Raw genomic sequence first — 25,002 nt, forward strand, 5'->3', positions numbered from 1 at the left:
TGGCCACCACACTATAGAAAGGACTCTTCTGCCCCTGAAAGAGATCGAAGAAGAGTGTCCAGGATCATTGCTGGTCATGGAAATGCCATGCGCAGATATTTCAGTGGTACTTAATCTCTTGACCAGAGGAGAGCACAAGGGGATGAGGCAAACGTTCGAAATCCCCAAAGTTATTGATAACGTCAACCCAGTGAATCACCTAGCAGCAATATAAGAATACAAGGGCACAACTGGACAATACGAAGGAGGGTTGCTTGTGCTGAGGACAGGAGGCACTTCTTTACACAAAGGATGGTGGGTGTCTGGAACATGCTGCCGAGCCGTGCCATTCCGTGGCATCCTTTGGAAAACAGCTAATTAATATTGATCTGTAGATCAATAACCTGCCAACAACCCAACAAGCAAAATGGGTCAAACGGCCTCCTCTTGTCTGTGACCTATTTCCGTTTTGACGTGGAAAGCCCACAGTAGGAGGTGAATGAAGAAAGGAGATAGCGAGGGAGAAAGGCGGCTGACCTCGAGGGCTGGCTCTGCTGCCTCACTGCCGCCGCTGCCTGCAGAGGTCCTGTAGATGCAGTGTGCGCAGACGGCTGCTGTCTGAGACGGGGCTGGCAGGAAACTAGGCAGAGCTTGCAGAAGTTTTCTGCTGCCAGAAAAAAAAGCAGACATAAACCTGCTCGCTCCACTCTCCCAACTCTCTCTCTCACACACACACACTTCTCTTCAATGTGTTCCAGATGTTCTGAAACAAAGTTATTTGGAGAGGCACTTTTCTGCAAGACGAGGGGTGGGGGGAGGGAGAAGGAGGGTGCTAATCGGGGAATGTGTGAGGCAGGGGAAATTGAGATGGGTGGGAGGGGGGGGCACTTTTGCACTTTGGTGTCCCGAACTCCAATCTGGATTCCAGCTGGATTTCATTGCCCGCTGGAATAGGGAGAGCTGCTGTCGTGCCTGGACTCTGGAGAGCGGATGGGAAGAGGGGAAACTGTGAGAGTCGTCAGATGAGAGCCTGGCATTCTCAGCCCTTTCCTGTCACCGTAGAGATGGCTTGGGCATGAGCAAAGTGCTGGCAGAGCATCAGCATCTGTTATGATTACTCTTTTTTATTGGCCCCATCTTTTCAAGACGTCGCTTTTTAAAGAGCGACCCTGTGTGATAACAAGTTATACTGTAAAACCTTAAAAGCCAGACTAAGGCATAAAATGAGTAAAGCAATTCTGATGTTCCAAAAACCGAAGCTTTTTTTCTAAAGCAAGAATATCCTGAGCAGGGGGTTAGATGGTCTCCTGCTGGAGGTGGGTAGCATGGCCTTGTGGGTGGTCCAGGCAGGGGTGGCGTGGCACCACGAGTACAATTGGGAAAGCCGGACAGCAGTAGGGGGTTTAAAGTGGCCAAGGAAAATCCAGCTGGAGTGGGAATTTGCGAGACGGGTGCTGCAGAATTGGAATTCGGGGAGAGCATGACGCGCCACGAATTCTCGAACACTCAGCGCTTGCGATGACGCTGGCTCGGGGGCGAGGAAAGGCAGGAGTTGAGTCGCGTCCGCCCAGAAATCCGCCAGCTGGTAACGCGTAAAAACACCACAGTCGACGCATCTGTGTCGACACCCCCCCCCCCCCCCGTCCGCGCGACACATCAGTACAAGCGCGATGGACGATGCGGGGGCTAAACAGAGGAGGACAGGGGAAGGGCAAGCCATCGAGCTGAGACCGTAGATAAATGCGCGTCTCTCTCTCGGGGGGCAGGGGGGGCTGGCTGCCTGGCTGTCTGAACCAGTTGTCTCTCTCTCTCTCTCTCCCCTCCTCAGTGACAGGGACCCCGAGATGAACAAGCTGCGTCAGAGCCTGCGGAAAAAGAAGCCCTCCTACGTGCCCGAGGCCAGCCGGCCGCACCAGTGGCAAGCGGATGAGGAGGCCGTGCGCAAGGGCAAATGTAACTTCTCTGTGCGGGTAAGACCATCTCCTGACACCTTTACCAGTCACGGCCTCCTAATAATCCCCCTCTCTGAACTGGCTTCATCACTCTGCCCTCCTCCCCACCGAGAGCTGGTGTGTGGGGAGAGTACTGGTGCACTGTGGCTGCTGTCACATCACCCAGGTGGGGCTGCACACTGGTGGTGATAGTGGGATTCCCCATTGACTGTAAAGCTCTATGAGTGGAGTGTCAAGAAAAGTGCTATGTAAGTATAAGGAATTATGATTATGTTGGTCTTCTCTTCACAGTAGAATGAGACTCCCTGACCTGTCCAGCTTTCTCAGTCTGTGACTCTTGGTTTTTCAGTTCCTGAGCTGAATTTGAATTCCACACATTTAAAGCTGTCAAGAGAGTCTTTATCCTTTATTAACTCTTACTTAACATCATGAAAGTGAAACAGGTCATGGGTCTCACCTTCACATCCTTCTGATTCCAGTTTTATCATTTGTTTTGTGTTTATTGTGTGTGTTCTTGAGCTTCTGACATCTTTTCTCCTATTATATTATTTTCCAATTATAAAAGGCTTTTCTGTTGTTGTCACTGCACAGATTGTAACTTGCGCCCACAGCAGTCCAGAAGGGCTGATTGTCTGTGAATGTGTGTCCTCGGGCGTGTGTCTTTAACAAATGTGTGTGTGAGCAGACATCAATTTTTATGCGCACAGGCTCGAAGGTGTGACTGTGTTTGAGGTCTTGCAGAGAGGGGTGGACAGGCAACATGTCTAACAATAAAGCTGCAATGATTTTGTAAGAATAGTGAGCACCTGTCATTTTGCGCAGAGGAGACGTTAACAAGTTACTGATGTCAGAGTGCAGATTTTAGTCCTATTTCCATGTTTATAGTAAGGCCAATGGAAATGTCCCTTTTAAAATGATATTGTCCCATTTTGGTCTCCACCTCAGACATTAGGGAATTTACATGTCTAGAAAACCAGGAAAGGCAGCACAGTGTCTGACCAACAGCACCAGTGCTGGTGCTGGGACTGAGAAAGCATTAGGAATAAACCTGCAGAGGTCTGCTGATTTCCATTATGTGCGCCGGCTGTTCGTTTTCCTCTGTGTTTTGCATCACACTGTTAAAGTTTCCGACTGCCCAAGCAATGAGATGGGGCTTCTAAAGGTTTACTATGGCTCACCATGGTAACAGCTGCATTAAATACAGTAAAACTGAAAGAACTGCCACTCAGATTAACTTTCAACTGCAGGACTTGCCTGAGCAGGGCATTATTCAAACCTCTCACTGCATTCACAGCATTAAGAAAATTAGATGGCTTCAATGTAAGTTAATCGCATTAGAGAAGGGATTTTGTTCCACGGGGCTTTGTACAAATGGTAACAAACTGGACATCTGACCAGAAGAAGTTCCAGATGTTTTTATCGCATGAGCTTTGGTGAAGTTGTGGTCTGCGTGGCTCATTCAGGGTGGCTGAGAAACTATATCAGCACTCTCCAGAGTGGGTGAGCCCTGAGCTCACTGAAGGCCCTGAAAGCCAAAATATCTTATGGAATCCTTTGTTAGAATCCAGGGATTGTGGTGTATAGCCCCCAGGCAGAACAGAGAAAAGCACAGTGATCTACCAGTTTTTTTTTTACAGTGGGTTAAGTTGTTTTCCTTCTTTTGTGCAAGTACCACACAAAGGGAGCTTCGCACCACTGGCTCCTCTGCCGAGCAAAGGCACCAAATGCCTGAGCCTGCAGTTCCTCACATGCCGGGCGGGATCACTGCTGCTGCAGCACATGACCAGCAGGGTAAAACTTACCCGTCTCCCTCTGGTCTAAACCCAGCTCCCGTTCTTCGTGACTGGGTGAACAGTCCAACTCTTGGTGATCTCTGCTTCACAGTGAGAGGCCTATGCAGGAATCACTGTCCTCTGACTCCACCTGCTCTCTCTTCCAGTATCTGGGCCACGTGGAGGTGGACGAGTCCAGGGGCATGCATGTCTGTGAAGAGGCTGTCAAGAAGCTCAAAGTTGTAAGTAGAAAAACGTCTCCCTGCCTCTCCTCCAGTGTAATAGTGATTCCCCCCCTTTTGAGGGCTGGCTGCAACAACTGCAGTGGAATAACCAGGAGCAGCGAGATCACACACACAGACTCAAACCTTTCCAACTGCTCTTTTCTTTTGCTATGCACCCCAATATGTTTTTCCATAATAAGCAAAAAATAAAACTCCGTTGAGGTGGTGTCCGACACCTCTATGCTGTTTTTGTTGTTTTCAAGTTTACTTTTAATTTTCTGTGTTCATTTATACGTCATTCGGAGAGTTTTGTTTTTGCTAGAGGGAGATAAGCAGAGGTGATAGCCTCAGGCCATCACCTCTTCCCTGTCCCTGCTTTTCCAGCAAGGATTAGGGTTTTTGGGGGTCGTCTCGGCCGTGGATGGGAATTCAGCACTGGGTGAAGCTGGCCAGTAAAGGCACGTCATCCAGGAGCGACCACACAGTGTGCTCGAGGGGTAGCACTAACACGAACACAGTACACGGACAGCTGTCGCCGGGTGGGGGCCGTGAGAGGACCGCACACAGCAGGGCAGGCTGTGAATGCTGAGCGCGGGGACCTGCAGGCCATCAGTGCTGCCGTTGTCTTTCAGAGCGGGAAGAAATCGGTGAAGGCGGTGCTGTGGGTGTCCGCAGACGGCCTGAGAGTGGTGGACGACAAGACAAAGGTAAGACTGTGCCCATGCCAGCCCAGCTGGGCCCAGACCGGCGCAGTGAAGGATGAAGTCGGCACCTTTTTTATCAATACCGCAGAGCCGGTCTGCACACAGACAAGGGGAAACCAACCCCTGCGGACTGTATCCCGCTGAAAGTGTGTTCCTGCGCAGTTTATTTTGTAATGTGGGTAGAAATAAGGTGGCAAAGTGGGGTGGGCGTGGAAGCTGCACTTATTTCTATTCATGAATTGGAAAGGAAGCAGCTGGCGTGCGCGAGGATGGGACAGCACTGGCGGGACAACGCACTGCAGCAGACAGCCTCCCCGCCTTGGTCACCGGCTCCTGCAGCACTGCAGAACTCAAACCCCAAAACCTGGATCCCTGACCTCAGCAGCTGATCCCCCTTCTTGGGGCCGCACAGACCCCTCCCCGCCATCCGGGGGGAGGCTTTCTCGGCTCAGCCGCGCGGTCCACCCGGGAGCCGGGAGTGCTGAGTCTTCACTCTGGACAATGGGAAAGGAAGAAAAAAGTCCGCCGGTATTTCAAAACGCGGCCATTCAGCAGACCCGTGGGCCTCCCATCAGGCAGACATAATGAGGCAATTATTGGAGTTTCTTTTCAGACACAAGCAGGCTTTTTGTGTGCAGTTACACACAAACGTTGCTGTTCCAGCCCCCCCCCACCTCCGTTCTGTCGCTACCAGAACTGAATCAGCAGTCTCCAGCAGCCTGCCCCCGCCCGCCTCCTCTCTGCTCCCTGCCTCGCCGACCTCAGGATCGGCCTTCCCGGAATATTCGCAGGGCGCAGCAGCGTCTGCGCTCCCCCTCTCGCTAGGCCGAGCGCAGCCTGCTGAAGAGGCAGCCTTTTCACACTCGGTGTGCGGTCTGACACTTGTCGCCCACGGCCTGCCTCCATCCTCCTCCGCCGCCTGCGCCTTCTAACGACTCTTTTAATGAGGTAATTGGGTTTAATGAAAGGGGGTATTCTGTCCTTTTTTTACGGGAAGGAAGGGAACAATTGCACTGTGGGCGGATCTCGGCCCACATGGCTTCGCGTTGGCTTGCAGACATGATCGCCCCCCCGCTGCCTGAACGCCGTGACAAAATGGGCCCAAAAACAAAAAGAACGGAAGGCGGAGGAATTGCACGTACTGTAGCGTGGAGGATACAGCCGTATTGTGATTGTGCAGAGGCTTCACGGTGAAGGGTATTCCTCCTTTCTGCTCCCTGGAATCCCTTCAGCCCTTTGGAATGTCTGGGAAATGAAACAGCCACAGCTCTGGGACCTGTATGAATAAAGAACACAAGACAGGTTGCCGATGAGAAGATGCCTCTTCAGTCCAGCCAGGCTGTTGTGTGGGCAGGAGGAGTCTGCACAGAAGATCTCATCCAGCCGTTTCTTGAAGGAAGAGTGTCATTTTTAACAACGTGACTGGGCAGTATGTTCCAGACCCCTACTGCCCTTAGTGTAAAGTTGTCCCTCTTGCACTTCCCCTGTTTTCGTACATTCACATTTTTTGGTACAGTATGTTAATGGAATATTCCTCATTCCTCTGCCTTAAACAGCATCAGCCAGATTATCTGATTAAAAAGCAAGGGCACTAGAATGTCTGATAGCCCTCTCGTTGAACTGACCCTTCCTTGTGTTTTACAAATAGAGCTTTTCAGTGGGATTAGTGGGCCGACCCACTCTAATGAAGTGGTTTCAAAAAAGGTTTTTCATTTTGTGCTTAAGCACCCCTTGTCCTGCAGAGGAACAAGCCCTTCATGCAGCGGGTTCTATGGTGTCATTGCAAGACGTTGAAGAAGGTAGTGTTATTGTGGAATTGACATGACCAGATCCCCACAATAGTCAATAGATTGTGCCCAGGCCTGCTGAGTGCGACAGGGCCTGTGTATACAGCCACACAAAAATAAAGCTTAGCCCTGACACACTCCATCGTTCGAGTAGGATTTGTGAACATGAATCCAGTTTTGCTGGAGATGTTGATATGCTCCTGATTTCAAACAAGCAGTACATGCTTTGCCTGTTGATATAGGATCAACAACAAAAAAACTGAACATAACATCACTTTATTGGCCCTATACAATTTCTTGCATTAGGAATGTGTCTTTTCGCAGACCCCAGCTTGCTCTCCATGAGACACAGACACACAGACAGGGAGAGAAGCTTGGGGTCAGAGCACAGGGTCAGCCATTGTACACCGCCCCTGGAGCAGCTGAGGTTAAGGGCCTTGCTCAGGGGCCCAACGGAGTAGGATTCCTCTGCCGCCTGCGGGATTTGAACCAGCAACCTTCCAGCCACAGGCGCAGGTCCTCAGCACAGAGCCACCGCTCTGCCCCTAACGAGGGCATGAAGAATTCGTTTGCTCCCTCTCGCCAGGCGAATCGGTTTCGCTCATTTCTTCCCGTACGGCTGCAGTTAATGTGTCGGGGGTCTTGCGAGACTAGCCCCAGGCGGTGTCGTTCGGGGAGACGGGCCTTTCCGCGCGGCTGCCCGCCGGCGGGGAAGCCTCTTCGCTCGGCTCACCGCAGGCTCTCTCGCTGCAGGACCTCATCGTCGACCAGACCATCGAGAAGGTGTCCTTCTGCGCGCCCGACCGCAACTACGACAAGGCCTTCTCCTACATCTGCCGGGACGGCACCACGCGCCGCTGGATCTGCCACTGTTTCATGGCCCTCAAGGATTCGGTGAGTGGGGTCCGGTCCGCCGGGGGTCCACAGCGGCGCCTCAGATTTCAGAGAGGGCTTGGATAGTGGGTGGTAAATTTACCCCAGTATTTTTTTTCTTTTAATGCGGTTTTCCGCTAGTTTTGAAGAACTGTGAATGTGACAAGCCTTCCTCATGCTTTACAACCAGTATGCATCCACATTAAGTTTGCAGTAGAACCAGTAGTGCTCTTTGAAGCTTTGGCCTCGTTTTTAAAGGTGCCTCAGCAAGTAAATTGATTGCATGCAATTTTAAATAATAACAGTAATTCCTTACACTTATATAGCACTTTTCTGGACACTCCACTCAAAGCGCTTTACAGGTAATGGGGATCCCCTCCACCACCACCAGTGTGGAGCCCCACCTGGATGATGCGACAGCAGCCATAGTGCGCCAGTCCGCTCCCCACACATCAGCTATCAGTGGGGAGGAGAGCAGAGTGATGAAACCAGTTCAGAGATTAGATTCATAGATTCATTAAAGAAGTGCTGATGTTTAAGAGCAGATGTTGGTCACATAAACACAGAATTGACAGACTAAAAGGGGAGCTAGGGAGTATTGCCTGTAGACAAGCTGGCCCCTTGGCGTGAGCGGTCCAAACGCACGTGAGAGAGGAGGCTCGCTGCGCGCCCTCCGTGCGCCCGAGGCTGCAGACTGACGCGGGGCTGTGCCTGTGCTGTCCACCAGGGGGAGCGGCTGAGCCACGCTGTGGGCTGCGCCTTCGCCGCCTGCCTGGAGAGGAAGCAGCGGCGGGAGAAGGAGTGCGGGGTGACGGCCTCCTTCGACGCCAGCCGCACCTCCTTCGTCCGCGAGGGCTCCTTCCGGGTCGCCTCCGCCGGCCAGCAGGCCGAGCGCGAGGAGGCCGCCAAGCAGCCGCAGGACAAGAAGAAAGGTACTGCCCCCCGTGGGCCGGGAGGAGCAGCTGCAGCCCTGTGCCCTGGTTGGATTATTGGCATTTTCTCGTGACTATTGTGCTTAGAATACCAGCTTCCACTTTCTCACTCTTATATTGGAATAATGCAGTGCGGTATCTTGCAGAGATTTCTCATACCGCCATTCCTGTTGCTTCCATTAGCTCTTGTTTGAATTGGCTGTTTTTTAATCACACTAAATTCAACTGTATAAGAGCACGTGTATATCTGTGATGGCAGATGCAGGACAGTTGTCACCGCAGTCAGCGCAGGCTGTAGAGGTGCTCCTGCTGCTGTTTGTTCTAATAGCAAAATAATTATAATATAATAATAAACTATTTTATATACCACCTTTCTGTGGACCCCATCCTCGGCAATAAGCAAGGCATTGCTGTACTTCCTTTTCTGAAACTGGGCTCCTTCTAGTGGATCATCCACATCAAGTTATTTATCTATATTTCTGGCAAGCTTAATGAGGCTCATTTAAGATCATAGGTTGATTCTTCTAATATTTACATATTAGTTGTTCTATAATCAGGATGACTCAATTATCCTGCAACCAAAAATGCAATTAGTATTTCATCGTCTGTGTGCCTCTCTGGTTGTTCACAGCGGAGGCTGCCTCGGCTGCCCCTGCCGCAGTGCCTCCTGGAGCTGCCTCTCCACCTGAGGGGGCCGCCTCCCCCGTGGAGAAGGCTGAGCCCGGGGGGCAGCATGCCATCCCTCGCCGCCACGCGCCCATCGAGCAGCTGGTGCGCCAGGGCTCCTTCCGCGGCTTCCCCGCTCTGAGCCAGAAGAACTCCCCCTTCAAGCGGCAGCTCTCTCTGCGCCTCAACGACCTGCCTTCCACCCTGCAGCGCAAGACAGACTTCCAGAGCAAGAACCCAGGTGAGGACTCGCACTCCTCCTGCTACACTCCTGAGCACACACACCCTCCTGCTATACTCCTGAGCACACACGCTCCTCCTGCTTCACTCCTGAGCACAAACACACTCCTCCTGCTACACTCCTGAGCACAAACACACACCCTCCTGCTACACTCCTGAGCACACACGCTCCTCCTGCTACACTCCTGAGCACACACACGCTCCTCCTGCTTCACTCCTGAGCACACACACGCTCCTCCTGCTACACTCCTGAGCACACACCCTCCTCCTGCTACACTCCTGAGCACACACCCGTCCTGCTACACTCCTGAGCACACACACACTCCTCCTGCTACACTCCTGAGCACACACACCCTCCTGCTACACTCCTGAGCACACACACGCTCCTCCTGCTACACTCCTGAGCACACACACGCTCCTCCTGCTACACTCCTGAGCACACACCCGTCCTGCTACACTCCTGAGCACACACACACTCCTGCTGCTACACTCCTGAGCACACACACACTCCTGCTGCTACACTCCTGAGCACACACACACTCCTCCTGCTTCACTCCTGAGCACACACACACTCCTCCTGCTACACTCCTGAGCACACACACACTCCTTATGCTACACTCCTGAGCACACATGCTCCTCCTGCTACACTCCTGAGCACACACACACTCCTCCTGCTACACTCCTGAGCACACACACACTCCTCATGCTACACTCCTGAGCACACACACCCTCCTGCTACACTCCTGAGCACACACGCTCCTCCTGTTACACTCCTGAGCACACACACTCCTCCTGCTACACTCCTGAGCACACACACCCTCCTGCTACACTCCTGAGCATACACACACTCCTCCTGCTACACTCCTGAGCACACACACTCCTCCTGCTACACTCCTGAACACACACACCCTCCTGCTACACTCCTGAGCACACACACACTCCTCCTGCTACACTCCTGAGCACACACACACTCCTGAGCACACACACACTCCTCCTGCTACACTCCTGAGCACAGACACACCCCTCCTGCTACACTCCTGAGCACACACACACTCCTCCTGCTACACTCCTGAGCACAGACACACTCCTCCTGCTACACTCCTGAGCACACACACACCCCTCCTGCTACACTCCTGAGCACAGACACACTCCTCCTGCTACACTCCTGAGCACACACACACCCCTCCTGCTACACTCCTGAGCACAGACACACTCCTCCTGCTACACTCCTGAGCACACACACACTCCTCCTGCTACACTCCTGAGCACACACACCCTCCTGCTACACTCCTGAGCACACACGCTCCTCCTGTTACACTCCTGAGCACACACACTCCTCCTGCTACACTCCTGAACACACACACCCTCCTGCTACACTCCTGAGCACACACACACTCCTCCTGCTACACTCCTGAGCACACACACACTCCTGAGCACACACACACTCCTCCTGCTACACTCCTGAGCACAGACACACCCCTCCTGCTACACTCCTGAGCACACACACACTCCTCCTGCTACACTCCTGAGCACAGACACACTCCTCCTGCTACACTCCTGAGCACACACACACCCCTCCTGCTACACTCCTGAGCACAGACACACTCCTCCTGCTACACTCCTGAGCACACACACACCCCTCCTGCTACACTCCTGAGCACAGACACACTCCTCCTGCTACACTCCTGAGCACACACACACTCCTCCTGCTACACTCCTGAGCACACACACACTCCTCCTGCTACACTCCTGAGCACACACACACACTCCTGCTACACTCCTGAGCACACACACACACACTCCTGCTACACTCCTGAGCACACACACACTCATATTAAGCACTTTTTAATACAAACGAAGAGATGGCTGTCCATGGAGAGTTATACACTCGCCTGAAAAATAAAGGGGCAAACTTTTGCCCAGCTTTTTGTTTTCTGACATACGTTTCTGAGAATCCGAGAATTCTGATTCCTTCCCAGTGGTAGCGAGTGCAGTGTAGCAGCTAGGTGGCTGGACTCAAACGGATGGGATCTCTTTTTGCTTCGCTCTATGGAAATTCTCTGGAGCAGGGGGCCATGGTGGTTTGATTTTAGAACTGCCTACCTCTCCCAAATGGTGAACTTACAGCTATGTCTAAAAAAGAGTTTTCCTTCGTTGTGTTAGACCTGAGAAAAAAAAACAGCATTAAAGTTATTGTACAAGAACGGGATGGTGCACCACACCCAGTAGCCTGTGGGGAAACAGAGTGCCGCTTGACCTTGTGTGGAGTGGAGAGGGTTCACACAGAAATGTGTTGTAGAAGGCAAGTATTTTGATTTTCAATATTGTGGCTGCATGTGTTTGCACCTTATCATTTATAAGTGGCTCCCACAAGATCTGGCCTGACTCATCGGCGGCCGGTTTTGGGGTAGGCGTCTGTGACAGGTGCTGTACAGCGGGGCGCAGCGTCCTGGCTGCCATCCATCCAACAGGACATCACAGCGGCGGCGGCGCAGTGCAGCCATTCTTTTACTGTTCGCGCTGAGCTTCCCAAAGCTCAGACGACACAATGGCTTTATTGAGCAAGGCCCTCTGATCGGCTGTCTGAGTCGAGCGCTGCAGAGAACGGGCGACTCTTACTCCTGCCACCCCAGCAGAGCTCCAGTGACAGAAAACAGCTCAATGTGCTTTCTCATATCAGGGGGAGGGGATACCACACCCACAGCTGAGCCAATAGATCTCTGAGAAACCCTTCTGGGAATTTTCCTCCATTTGTGTGCTTGTGTGCTTTAGAGTTAAACCACACCACAGCTGTATTGTCTATCCATCCATTATCAGAAAGTCACTCCCCACTGGGTCCTAGCCCAGAAGGCCAGATCAACACTATCTTTCACTATCAACACAGCCCATCTTTCGGCAGACACAAAAACACACACAGGGATACGGGGGCAACTGAGGTACCTGGTGCAAGCAGGGGGAGAACATGCAAACTCCACACAGAGGAGGCAGCCCCAGTCCAAAGGAACTGTGAGAGAGCGCTGGTGTCTGCCATGTAACTCCATGTTATCTCATAGCTGCATTAGGAAACTGGTGTTAAGGTGGCTCAGTGAAAGCATCAGAAAAACTTCATGAACAAGAATAATGAGAAGATTGCAAACAAGAAAAGGACCTTTCTTGATTATACATTCATTCAAATGAGACCTTAGTGGATAATATGATTTTTTTCATCAAATCTTAGGACAAAGGTTTCCACACACCATCACAAGTTGCCAGTCTTTTTTCAAAAGAAACGGTTTAGTTCCTGCTGATGTCTGTTGCCATGGAAGCTCACATTGGCAGGGGTTCTGGTGTTTCTTCGTCCCCCCTGCCCAGCTGTGGTTGCAGCTTTGGTGAATACATTGTTGCTGTCCACTGGCAGGAGACACCAAAAAGAAAGCAATCCCAAACTCAAACAAGCCCAGACTGGTTTTGATTGTCTTCGGTGTTGCTCAGTAAATACTTACTGTAGGTAACTTAGGTACCTCAGGAGCACCTGGGTAACACACATCTGTGCAGCCCTTGTACAGGTTCATTGATAAATTAGCTCACCTACATGCAGACACACTTAAATAAATAAATGACTGCGCACACCATTACAAGATTGTGAGTAGTAGAAGATGCAATGATATAATCAAGATATCAGGAACAAAAAAGACATGTATTTGTTTTGTAATAGTATGATTCTTAAAATAAGCCATTTAAATAAAATCCACAGCAGGCTTCTAGCATCTAAGCCACTGTCATACTAATGAGTCAGCTGAAGCCAAACATGTCTCTACTGCTCTTGTAATGCTGCGGAGATGTCGATATTTTTCCAAAAGCAAGGACTCTCCTTTGTGCTGGGATGCTGTAGATTTGCAATCACATTTGAGGAGTACCCCAGAATCAGGTTATATTCAGAGCGATGTCTGGGGATCTTGCATAACCCATGGTGGTTGTAAATATGGGACATAAAACGGGTTGCTGAAAAACAACTGAAAAAGAGGAAGAGCTGTCCGCAAACCCTGGGGGTCCCGCTAAACTTGTGCGCCCCTGCTTTTCCTCTCTGCCGCAGTGGCCGAGATGGAGTCGGCCGCGTCCGTGCCGCCGGGGGAGGGCGATGGCATCACCGCGCTGTGCAGCCAGATCAACACCTCCTTCGCCAAGCCCTCGGAGGACCCCTTCGCCACGGCGACGGCTAACGGCCTCCCCGCCCCTGCCGTCCCCCCCGCCGTCCCCCCGCCGCCCGCCCCAGCTCAAGGTAGGCCGGAGAAGGACAACGCTCAACTTTCTACACCTCCTGCAGATCTGTGCACGCTTGGATCATTTCAGCTTCTGCAAACGGAGAGGGTGACAATACCAGTTTATAGTGTGTTACAACCCTGAGTGTGTAACTACAGATTGAGAGGCTGTGCTGATCCTGCACTCCAGTCAGCAGCTCTTCTGTCATGCTCAAGGACGTTTTCTTCATGGTTTGTCAGAAGAAGTCCATTCTTTTTTTTTTGCTTACATTTTTGAATCAATTCTACCAGTCAGCTGTCAACTGGAAGTAAAGGATTCAGTCTAAGACGAACACTAAGGCCTTATCCTTAAATTGAGCATTATGCTCAGTATTATTATCCCATTGGCCCTTACCAATCATGGCCTCCTAATAATCCCCCTCTATGAATTGGCTTCATCACTCTGCTCTCCTCCCCACTGAGAGCTGGTGTGTGGGGAGAGTACTGGTGCACTATGGCTGCCGTCGCATCATCCAGGTGGGGCTGCACATTGGTGGTGGAGGGGATCCCCATTACCTGTAAAGCGCTTTGAGTGGAGTGTCCAGAAAAGTGCTATATAAGTGTAAGCAATTATTATTATTATTATGTACATTTAGCTTTTCTTTTAACCATAATATACAACAAAATGATTGTTCATATGAATGGGGTGTATGTGTGAGCTATGTGTGTACTGTATGTACATAAAAATCAGAGAATCAGATCACATTGTAGGCTGTGGAAGCTGGAAAACAACAGGAAAATTGGGGTGCGAACACGTTCTACCCCGGAAAGAGTTTTGAGCAGGGAGCTGTGTCAGCATGCGTAGGCTGCAAACGGACAGGTCCGGGTTTATTCCACGCTGAAAGGAAAAGAAAAGAGGCACAACGTTTCAGCGAGACAGGTGTGAAAGAGTTCTTGAAACACTCCTGTTGGTAACTAAGGGGTTTCCTAGAAACCAGCAAACATCTGATGTTCCCCCCCCCTCTTCATCCCTACAGGGACGACGGTGTGGACGCAGGGTGAGGCCCCTGCCCAGTCGTCGCCCCCCTTCCAGGGTGGGCACAAGCGGACCCCTTCGGAGGCGGAGCGCTGGCTGGAGGAAGTGGCCAAGGCTGTCAAAGCCCAGCAGCAACAGCAGCAGCAGCAGCAGCAGCAGCAGGCGGTGCCCACCATGGCGGGGGCACCTGTCTCTCTGCCCACTGCCATGCAGCCCTTCCCGATGGCCTTCGACGCCACGCCCGCCGCCGTGGGCATGTACGCTCCCCCGCCCCTTCAGCCCGCCTTCATGCCCATGCCGGCTTACATGCCCACCCTGGCCAACAGCATGACCTACCCCAGCGCCAGCGTCCCGGTGGTGGGCATCACCCCCTCCCAGATGGTGGCCAACGTCTTCTGCACCGCGGCCAGCTCGGGAGCGACTACAGCGGGCAAGGCCGGGGGTGTCGGCGGGCACAGCTTTGCAGCCACCGGCTTCGCGGTGGCGCCGTTCTCCAGCCCCGCGGCAATGAATGGCATCCCACCCGCCCCGCAAGCGCCCATCTCCACTAGCGTTGGCAGCCAGAATGGCACCGCCAACGGCACAGGCTGGCCAACAGACGCCCGGCTGACGGCGCCTGGGGATGCCCAAGAGGCCGAGCGGTTCGAGGCCCAGTGGGCGGCGCTGGAGTCCAAGTCTCAGCAGAAGGCGCCCAACCCCTTCTCCAACGACCTGCAGAAGACTTTCGAGATCGAGCTTTAACTGAGCCCTGGGGTATTAACTGTAACGCAGACATGCCACAATCAAACCTGAACCACTCTTCTTTATTTCCGAATGAGTTTTTTTTTTCCTCTCTCTTATCTGGAAGAATCACGCCCCCCCATCCCCACCTTCGTCGGCCTGCCCTGTCCTCTCCATTCAAACACATGATGGTTCCTAGTTGTTTTCTCAATACTTTTCGTCTCTCGTTTCAGTGGATGAGCAGTGCAGAGCTGTTAAACCTCCAATATTTGTTTTTCCAAGTCCATGGCCAAACTGAAATATACTCATTTAACTCCTCTCTTAGAATGCAGAAAAATGAAAGTATAAACACTTAATTCCAAAACATACGGTCCAAAGTTGACCTTTCTTTGTGACTTTTGCTTTCTCTTTCTTCGCAAGTCAAGGAGAGGAGGAAGATGATGGAAATCTTGACTTCTTAGGCTGAAGAAGACATGAGTCGAAACGTGTGACGTTCTTTTCTTCACGCATTGCAGCTCATATTGGTTGGCAGAAGAGGATGCCCGGCAGGATTATCTGGGACACCGAGAGCACTCTTCGTCGTAGGGTGAAGTTCTGTGCAGGCTGGCCCAGGGCTCTGATGTGTGCGGGTTTAAAGGGGGTCTCAAAAACATGTCCACCGCTCCTGCCGCTGAAAATCCACCTTCCTGCATGGTTTCTTTTTTTCCTCTCAAAGGAAAACCCAGCGAGTGTAACCTCTGCTTCATCTGCTGTTCTGTCCAGGACAAGCTGTCCCGCAATGTCCGAAGGAGTGGGTGCCTGTTGTGTTTTATGAACTCAAGCTCCACGTTCTGATTCATTTTCTTCCGCATAGATGCTGGTAGTTGTATACAAATACCCAAGCAGCCCAGGCCTCATTAACTGTGTATGCAGCATCTAGAGCTCAACATCACAACCAGAGTTTCACCTGTTCCATAAGCCTGAAAAGAAGTATCCACACTGACCCCTACAGGTCAAGAGATGTACAGGCAGTTCAGATCATCTGTAATGATGTACTTCAGTGTCCTAATGAGTGACACAAGCCCATCAGCTGAAGGACTCCTCAGTATTGTATCATTGTAAGTATGTGTGTATGTGCATGAAAGAGGACTAGATAAATTTTCTGTTTTTTTTATTTAAAATGAGCATTTAACCTTCCCTATCTGTACGATAATTGGAAATGTCACTCAATTTACATGCCCTTGCCAGGACACAATTGCCTCTTTCTAGACTGCAGTCTGAATCGGATGTACAGAGAGCTTTGCCGGGTCAACCGGACCAGATTCCCACTGTTCATCAGCTTTGATTGCTTTTCATGTTTTACCAGCCACTGGCTGCAAGCTGTGTCATCTGGAGTAAGTTAGTTAAATCTGGGGTAAACGTGCGCTGGCAGAAGTGTTAGTTAATAAATCAGTTTGCTTTTCTGCCTCAGCTGACAATTTGTAGCAGTACCTGTGGCTTGTAAAACAAAGTCAGGTGTTCAATCTGCTGTACAGTTAGAGTTTGACCTGTTAGCTCAGCTTAGCCCTTCAGACCTTGTGGGCTCGAAGGCTGAAAAACAGGATCCATCCTGCTTTGTGAGCAAGGCAGTGCCCTGCGTGCACGTATGATGCTTTTTAAAATGGCTTTTTTAATTTGTGGCTTCCGTTTCCAAAGAGCTTCTGATCACTATTTTCTCCATCTTACATTGTTGTGTGCAAGATATAAAATATGCCTACTTCATACACTAATAAATGGGGACAAGTTAGTGTATTCGGCGAGAAAAAGCATGCAAGTTTTAATATACAGTAAATGCCCAGTTGCTGGGTGTGCCTCAAACCCAGAGCGGTAGTAGCTGGATCCCTGGTTTGAAATGGGAAAATACAGAACTGAAGGCCCTGGTCTCCCGCATTTTCCCCGATTTCCTTTATTTAGAACATTGCCAAAGGCCAGTTTTGTGAAACATTTCGCAGGGAAAGAATGAAGTCAGATGCGCTCGGTCCTTTATTTAAGTACTATTTATTTGACATCAGATCGAATTCGTTGGAAAACTTTACATCCATTTGCTGTATATCACTTAAAACGTTTACACCTTTGAATTCAGGGATTGCCCTCAGGCACTGTGATCCATCCAGGTGTCCTGGGGACTAGAATTTGGAATGGTACACCGTAGTCTTTCATCCCTGGATAGATCCCATGTCAGCCAGTGATGGTATGCACTTAGCTGGTTGTTTAGTCCAGTGTTTTAGGTGACTAGTCTTTGTTGTCTTTTCCCCTGCTGATGATCTTACTAGTGTGCATCAATGGTTTCGGTGCCAAAGGCACTGTAAGCGAGTGGTGTGTCTCTAGTGAGGACTGCAGCACTGGAAGTAATGGTGCTGAGCCTAACAAGTTTACCGATGGACAAAAACGATGAGGACTTGAGGCTCAGATTACTGCAGGTGCTTCTCACCCTGTTATTGCATTTTAGCCCATCAGCGGTCACAAGAAGGACTCAGACGGGCCAATCCCCTCTTCTGCACATGCACGGTTGCGCTATGAATTGAATTGAATTGAATGTTTAGTTCTTGGTACCAAATGTTAGACAGCCTACCACACGAGAGGAGTGACAAAAGATATTAACAAATGTGCTGTCAAGTCCAGTGACTTGGACAGTAAAATCATCTCGGTGTCAAAACACTTTAAACACTTTATTATGGAAATATCCTGCAGGTCCTGTGTGAGTATAATACAGCAGTGTCAGTAGTTGACAATGTGAGGAAGAAGACATGTAATTCTTTTTAAAAGAAAAGTGTAGTACAACTAGGATTAAAATAAGTAACGGACATACTGCATACCAATTAAGCAAAATGCATCCTGTGTCCTGGGACCATGCACATCATAGCTAACTAGCACTCTCAAAGGGAATCAACCCTTCTGTTTATTTATTTCTGTACAGTCTTTATTTAATGGTTGGTTAAGGAAACATAAAAATTAATGCACATAGCTCTTATCAGAAAGATACTAGGAAAAACTGTTACACACCCTACTCAAAATGCACCCCATGTGTGTGGGTTTACTCTCGGCGTAATGAGTGATTCTGCCTTTAATATTGGGAGAGTGCTGAGCAGGCCATTGGTATCTATATTTTTCTGAAAGGTACATGACCAGGCTGAAGGAATGTCAGGGTTAAAAAAATATAGCTTTTCAATCTTGAACAGTGGTGACATTGAGTAGACCTGAATCAGAAGTGTTAACTATGTCAACCCAATAAACTCATCAGATCAAAAGTGAAACCTGAGCCAGAGGAAATAATAGGGAACTAAGGGGACCCTATTATATTTAATGCTAAGATTTGGATTTAATGCTAAGAATAGAAGTTGCTTCTGTACACAAAGGGTTGTGGCTGTCTGGTGGCAAGCCTACCAGCCATACTGTTGAATGCTATCCTTCAAAAGAGTGGCTGGATGAAATCCTTGGATCATTTAGTTATAAGCAACCAAATGTGGTTGATGGTTTCACCGGCCTCCACAATGTTACAACCACTATCATCTTCTTCTGGTTTAAAAGGCCTGCTCTCTGCTTTTAGGTGATTCAGCTAAAGGCCAAGTGGAGAAACAGATTAACCTGTGACTTATACCAGTTAAATAAGAACAAAGTCTTGAATCATTACAAAAGTACACCAGTATTGCTGCCATTAAATTGATTGTTACTGATTAGAAGGATCTCTGGGAATTAATTATTGACCAATGTGGATGGCAAGTACAGCTAAACATCGACTCAGAAGAAGAAAAAAAACACTCTTGGACTCTGCGAGACCCTCGATGGGGTTCCATTTTTCAGCCTTAAAATCTAGCTCTGTAGTAGATTTCATTTTTAAAACCCTTGACTCTTCTCTTCGTCTTGGATATCTCTTCTGCTTTAACTGTAGGTCAGTTTGTTTGCACATACTGTATGTTCTTACACTTTACAAAGATTTCATTTCAGTCCCCAAAACACTTTTTATTTTTTAACTCAAGCACGTTCCAACCCCTAGCCTTTTACATCATATTCTCCCTAGATCCTTTACTGTACATCCTTGTCATAAAGTTTGAAGATCTAGTGAACTTTTTAATTTAGAAAGGTGGGGCTTAACTCAGGCAATGTCTGCTTGGTATAGCGGGGAGCTCAGATGTGTTCTTTGGATGGTATTTTGAAGTGGTGGATGATGGGGCACGCTGGTGTGGATTTCAAACTGTTACCTGGAGCAAAGTGAGGAATGTGAGGTTGGACTGTTTCAGGCAAGTTTAGAGAAGGCTGAAAAGTAAGGAAGTGAAAGAGAGAGGAGTAGAAACGTGCACACATATTGTTTCCTGTTTCTCAGAGCACTTTTCCATTCTGCACAATCACAGTCTCTCTGTGTACCTGCCCCTCTTTCTCCCTTAACTTCCCTAATAATCCTTAACGTCACGCAGGTCGCTGGACCGGCGTTCATGTTGCGAAGCTCTGCTGTTAACAGGCTAACTTTCTTCACTAAAGAAAAACAATTTGCTTGTTGCCTTATACAACTGAGCATTAAGATACGAGTTTAAAAAAAGTCCTGCTAACAAGGACTGTGGTGAAGAAGACATTTAGGGAAGGTACAATTGAAATTCAGCTTAAACCAAAAAATAATAATAATAACGTTAAAAATATAAATGCAAGTTAAACAAGGCTGTCAGGCTATGGGGACAGGACATACAGGTACTTCAGGGCACTTTAAAAATTGGGCATTGTGAAAAGATGACCAAATCTCTTAGGAGAAGCTGGAAGACTCTGAGCAAGAGGTGGCTTCCATACAGAGAACTCGGCACAGATGAGGAACCACGCTGGTTAAAGGACGGCCAGAGAGAAACGGGAATGTGTTCATCAATTACACAGAGGAAGGCTTGTGGAAGGGGGACGTGGAGGTTGACTGCAAACAAATCTCACTTTTGCGTATTTTTGTGAAAAGCACACAAAGCGAGAGGAGAGCAGGAGGACCGGTGTGTGGGTAGTTCCGATCAGGACAGGAGGCGGAGAGCAGCTGCTGCAGTGGCAGGTGGGGAGGCCCAGGGACAACATTGGACATCCCCACCCCAAGAGGTGGACTTCTATATCCACAGAGGCTATGAGGGAATTAAATAATAATACTGCTTACATGTTTATAGCACTGTTTAAAAAGGACATATCTGGCCTCTTTTTGGTAGTGTTCTAGCTAAGTGACTATTAAAATTTGACCAGGTGTCCCTTCACAGAGCTCAGAGTTTAGGCCCGAACCTCCTGGCTGGGAAGCCTGTTTAAGGCATCAACAACTCTTTGTGTAAAGAAGTGTTCCCTATTTTGTGTTTTAGCTTTCAACTGTGAGTCTGTGTCTTAGTTCCACTATTGAGTGTGAAATTCTCCCCCGAGTTGACCCATCAGTATCTCTAAGGATTTTATGTACCCCGGGCCACATCTTCATTCAGTCTTCTGTTCCAGACTGAAGAGATTTTAATCTCTTAAACCAATCGTTCTCAACCTTTGAAACAGAATGCCCTCATTTCTGTTAACACAAAACCACAGGGCCCCTATTGTTTTTATTTATTTATTATTTTATTTAAACTTTTCTTAGAAAATAATTTAATTTTAATTGCTATTTGTGCGTTTAATCTCGTTTCAATGAAAAAAAATAGTTTTAACTTTAAAAATAGTCAAACAGATTGAAGGCAGTATGAACCGAATTCACACTTCAACTTCTGTTCATTTAAGAATTTGCCTGAAAAATGATGAAAGTGAGCTTTCATGCTAAATATTTGCCAGAGATTTTGAAGTTCTTGGCTCTGTGGAAGAAGGAGCATTATGCACTTTCACCACCTAGTCTGTTGAGCGCCTAGTTTTGATCATGGAAGGTGCAGAAAATCCATCCTTGCGCAGATCGGTGGCTGAAAATGGGGCAAGGATGTATTTAACTTTATGTAGACAGGAAAGTATTTCAACCAAAGCTTCTCCCAAGTCAACTGATAGATGTCTCAGGCAATTCAAAGGTTTAATTAACATTTTTTTATTATAAAATGACTGTTGATGGATCAGACTTTGTCTGTGGTTTTGCCAACTCAAATTTTGCTTCAGAGAATTTACTGTTTAGCAGCAAATACACGTCGGAGACACACGGAAGCTTGATTAGAAGGCGAATCTTACTTTTCTGCTTATAAAGTGCTGTAAAAAACTTTGCCTTATAGTCTGAAAAATGTGGTACGGATTTTGGATTAGCTGTATATAAAAAGCTCCTGCATCCCCCTTTGGATACTTACATGCCCCCCTAGGGGGTGGTGCGCCCCATCGGTTGAGAACCCGAGCCCCAGTCCTGTACGTTTTATAGCTTCTTAATAATTCCATGCGTCTATATAGCGCTTCTCATCCCAAAGGATCCCAAGCCGCTCCACAGACAGGAGGGGACCCATTTCCTCCACCCCTGCACGGCAGCTGGAATAAAGGGGGAACCGTATGGAGGCCAGCTTGCTAAGGCCCCGATGGGAAGTTAGCCAGGACACCGGACCAATACTTCCGAATGGTGCCAGGGATCTTTCATGAGAGTGTAGACAGGACGAATCGATGCAATCCTCAAATTTCCAAAGGTTCGGACCAATTTAAAGACGGTATTTTTCAAGGGAAATTGCAGAAACAAGAACAGTTCACCATTAAGGACCAGACCTCCCTTAACTAGACATATATTATCCAGTTACGTGCTCAGTGTTCCTGGTCTTTAGGAACATGTCATCTGTAACATTCTGGATTGGGGATCTCCATGACCAGCACTGGAGACCCCAAGTATGCACAGGATTGGGATGTCTAATCTAATGGGAAGGAGGCTGACAGGGATAGCAGTTGGTCCAGACAAACATGACCTTGGTGTTGCTTTTATCAGTTAAAGGAATTGGGAGTCAAAAACATGGGAATGAATGCTTTCGTTTTCTCTTAACGATAAAGCAGATTCACGGGTGAGCGCAGAGGTGCTGGATGTAACAAAAGCCAACAGAGCTGCAATGAAACTGAAATTGACTCCAATCTGTATTTTGTGAAGAAAGAGATTAAAATGGCCTAGTCTACGTTCTGAACAGTGTAGAGAAGGGGATCAGTTATGTTTTTGGTTGTACAGTCTAAGAACGTATGCTGGGCAGTAAATAACTGCATATTCAGATTTGTTTTCTTAGCGTACACAAGCACACAGGACTGAAGCTGCGTAGGGGATAACATCTTTAAGTATTGACTTATGGCTATCCTTAAGACCTAGGGTTCTGCAGGTTTTACAGGTACAGTTCTTCTCAATTAATGTCCATTTAAGATCTAAAACTGCAAGTTTAGAGGTTGAATGAGAACTTGATGATCCTTCTGATCCTCATAATTTTCCCCAAAATAAAAATGGAAAAAGGGAACTTTTCACACCAGCTGTTTTTGTTTTTTTCTGCTGGAGAAACATCCATGAATACCAACATTCTAGCTCAACAGCCTTTGCTGTTCAAAGGGGGTCAAGCAAGGCATCTTTGACTGTTATAGTGTGGCTGGAAACTGCGTTTTACTATTAAAACCCTCGACAGACCCACGTGCACGATGCATTTGAAATAACGATTTCTCATTTTTCCCCTTAGGTTTTTTTTTTTGAAGTAGTGCAATTTAATTTAACACCGTGCACGGGTTTTACATTCCTCTCCACATTCCAGTCATGCCAAACCCCATGTCCCATTTCCATCGGGTGTTGTGCTGGACACATGCTCCAATCCACGCTTAGTGCATGTTGCTCTTCTTTTCCTCAGTAAACATTGCCAGAATACACGCATCAGAGGAAAATCAATTGCTGTAGAATTAGACTGTTGTAACCAGGCAATCGTGGGACACGCTCACACTCCGTCTCTGATTCTGCAAGTGGTGAAGCAGAAAAGCTAATTGGGGTCACTGGGTTCGCACTTCACATTTGCTGCCGGCAGTACCCGCCGTCTCCCCTCGCCCGTTTAATCCCAGTAATTCTGATCGCTAAACGCATGTCCAAGTTTCCGTCCAAGTTTTTTTTTTTTTTTACTGAAAATATAGGATCTTCTGATTTTTTTTCCCCCAATTTCATGGATTGGGCAGAAAAAGACGATGGCTTTAAATAATGGTTGCAGTACCAAGAGTGTTTACATGTAATTGTGTTACCATCTGCTGGCAGTAAGTGCCAAGTCAAACCTACCCACTGACACTGATTATTGGTTACCAACAGTGATCCACCTCTGGTCTAATATTGCATATACTTTTCTCAGAGTTTATTTATAATAACCTTTAATTTGTCTTTGCATCAGGATCATATGTATTGGCAAGGCTGACCCATAATTATGTAGCTCTCACAATACAAGAAAGGCTGTCCTCTGTTTGTGGTCCTGCATCATGAACCAAGGCCCAATTTAATCTGTTTGAGTACAAGGTACGTTGTATAAAGAGCCAGGTGTTGGGTGTGTAAACGGTTTACTCATACAAGCCGTCTTTGCCCCTAGTTCCTTCCTCTTTTGCGAATCGAGAAAGTATTTAATGTCATATTGAAAACCTCCCCCAATCCACCACCACCTCTGGATTTGTAGGTCATTATGTTAAAGAAGAAGAAAAAACTAAATTACCTCATAAACTTGATTGTAAACTGTAGTGTAGTGGTAACAAGCCAGTTGAAGCTTATTTTTAATCTTTATTTACAGATTTTTGTATCTAAACCTACATATTTGTATTATAATTACATTGTACAAAGATAAATAAATAATATAATGTTAAAAATGGTGTTATGATTTTTTTTCCTGGCGTATTGGTCTGTGCTGGATCATCTGTTTCTGTCTCTACGTAAGTGACCGCCAGACTATTTGTCCATTCTGCACTCACTGGCCAAAATATTAGATACCCTCCCCTCCAATGAAACAAAGAAACTCCCTCGAGCTGGTAGGCAATGCATGGCAGGCTACAGGAAAAGGAGACCGACTTCCATCGCCATTCCCTGGCCAGCACAATCCCCAGAACTCAATCCTGTTGAAAACCTGTGAAAACAGATATCAAGTCTTACACCCCCCGTTGTCTGAACTTCCTCAGCATTGTACTCTGACAACAGTGTCCTCAGGGCCTCAAGGAAGTTGTCAACAGGAAAGACCGACCAGCAGAGTCTGTATGCAGGCCTGTGTGTAGCTAGTACTGTATAAAACAGTGTCCCGCCACCTCTCCCACATTTAATTTTATTTTAAAATGTATACATGTGAAATCTAACCGTTATCTTCTTTTACCGGTAGTGACCTTATTCATAAAAATACGGTTATTTATTTTTTTTAACATTTCCCGCTTCCCCCGTAAGGAAAAAAAAACTGAATTCGTAGTTTATAAATGTAGTCGGAAACGAGCTACAACAACGGCTCTTTCATTCGTGTCTTCTTGTGACACCACTCCCTCCGAAAACAGACCCATTCAGCAGAAGCCAAGCTAGTTTAACAGCGGACTGTTTCTGTTATTGTTTTTTACATATAACACACGATCAGAAGAGCCAGCGTCTGGCCTGCAAGATGAGCTGCTTCGGTCGTCAAGGAAACGGGATCGAGTGGGTAATTCAAATACGTCCGAATAGCTCCTTGTGCGAGAAGGAGTTGAACAATACGTAGAAATTATGTCAGGAAGTTAACTGGTTTAAAAAACCCAACCTATTCCAATCCGGATCGTTTAAATGCCGCGCAGACAGGAGGTCAAACTGGATTTTATTTGTCTGTTCTCGAAACTAACATTCGGTCCACCGAGCTCGCGTCTGATAATTAAAAATAAAACGCGTTAAAACATGAGTTCGTGAATTGACGTGGTTTATGAGATCAAGCTGGAATAGTGATACGGTGTCTGTTGGCACTTTTTTTAAACGAGTAATATCATAAACTGTCTATTGTTTACCCTGCACTT

General features: G+C 48.0%; 1 protein-coding gene across 2 annotated transcripts in view; it reads left to right on the forward strand.

Annotated features, from left to right (window-relative positions):
• Positions 1 to 23,853, forward strand: part of numbl (NUMB like endocytic adaptor protein) — a 55,652-nt gene extending 31,799 nt beyond the window's left edge. For both annotated transcript variants that reach the window (XM_088627708.1, XM_088627707.1), the window contains exons 2-9: positions 1,808 to 1,949; positions 3,871 to 3,945; positions 4,560 to 4,634; positions 7,172 to 7,312; positions 8,019 to 8,223; positions 8,855 to 9,130; positions 13,202 to 13,387; positions 14,384 to 23,853. In XM_088627708.1, coding sequence (XP_088483834.1) covers positions 1,824 to 1,949; positions 3,871 to 3,945; positions 4,560 to 4,634; positions 7,172 to 7,312; positions 8,019 to 8,223; positions 8,855 to 9,130; positions 13,202 to 13,387; positions 14,384 to 15,123 — 1,824 coding nt within the window. In that variant the 5' untranslated portion in view covers positions 1,808 to 1,823 and the 3' untranslated portion in view covers positions 15,124 to 23,853. The remainder of the gene's footprint in view (positions 1 to 1,807; positions 1,950 to 3,870; positions 3,946 to 4,559; positions 4,635 to 7,171; positions 7,313 to 8,018; positions 8,224 to 8,854; positions 9,131 to 13,201; positions 13,388 to 14,383) is intronic.
• Positions 23,854 to 25,002: the final 1,149 nt, after the last annotated feature.

Source organism: Lepisosteus platostomus, chromosome 4 (genome assembly GCF_059453375.1).
Source record: "Lepisosteus platostomus isolate fLepPlt1 chromosome 4, fLepPlt1.hap1, whole genome shotgun sequence".
NCBI classification, from domain to species: Eukaryota; Metazoa; Chordata; class Actinopteri; order Semionotiformes; family Lepisosteidae; genus Lepisosteus; species Lepisosteus platostomus.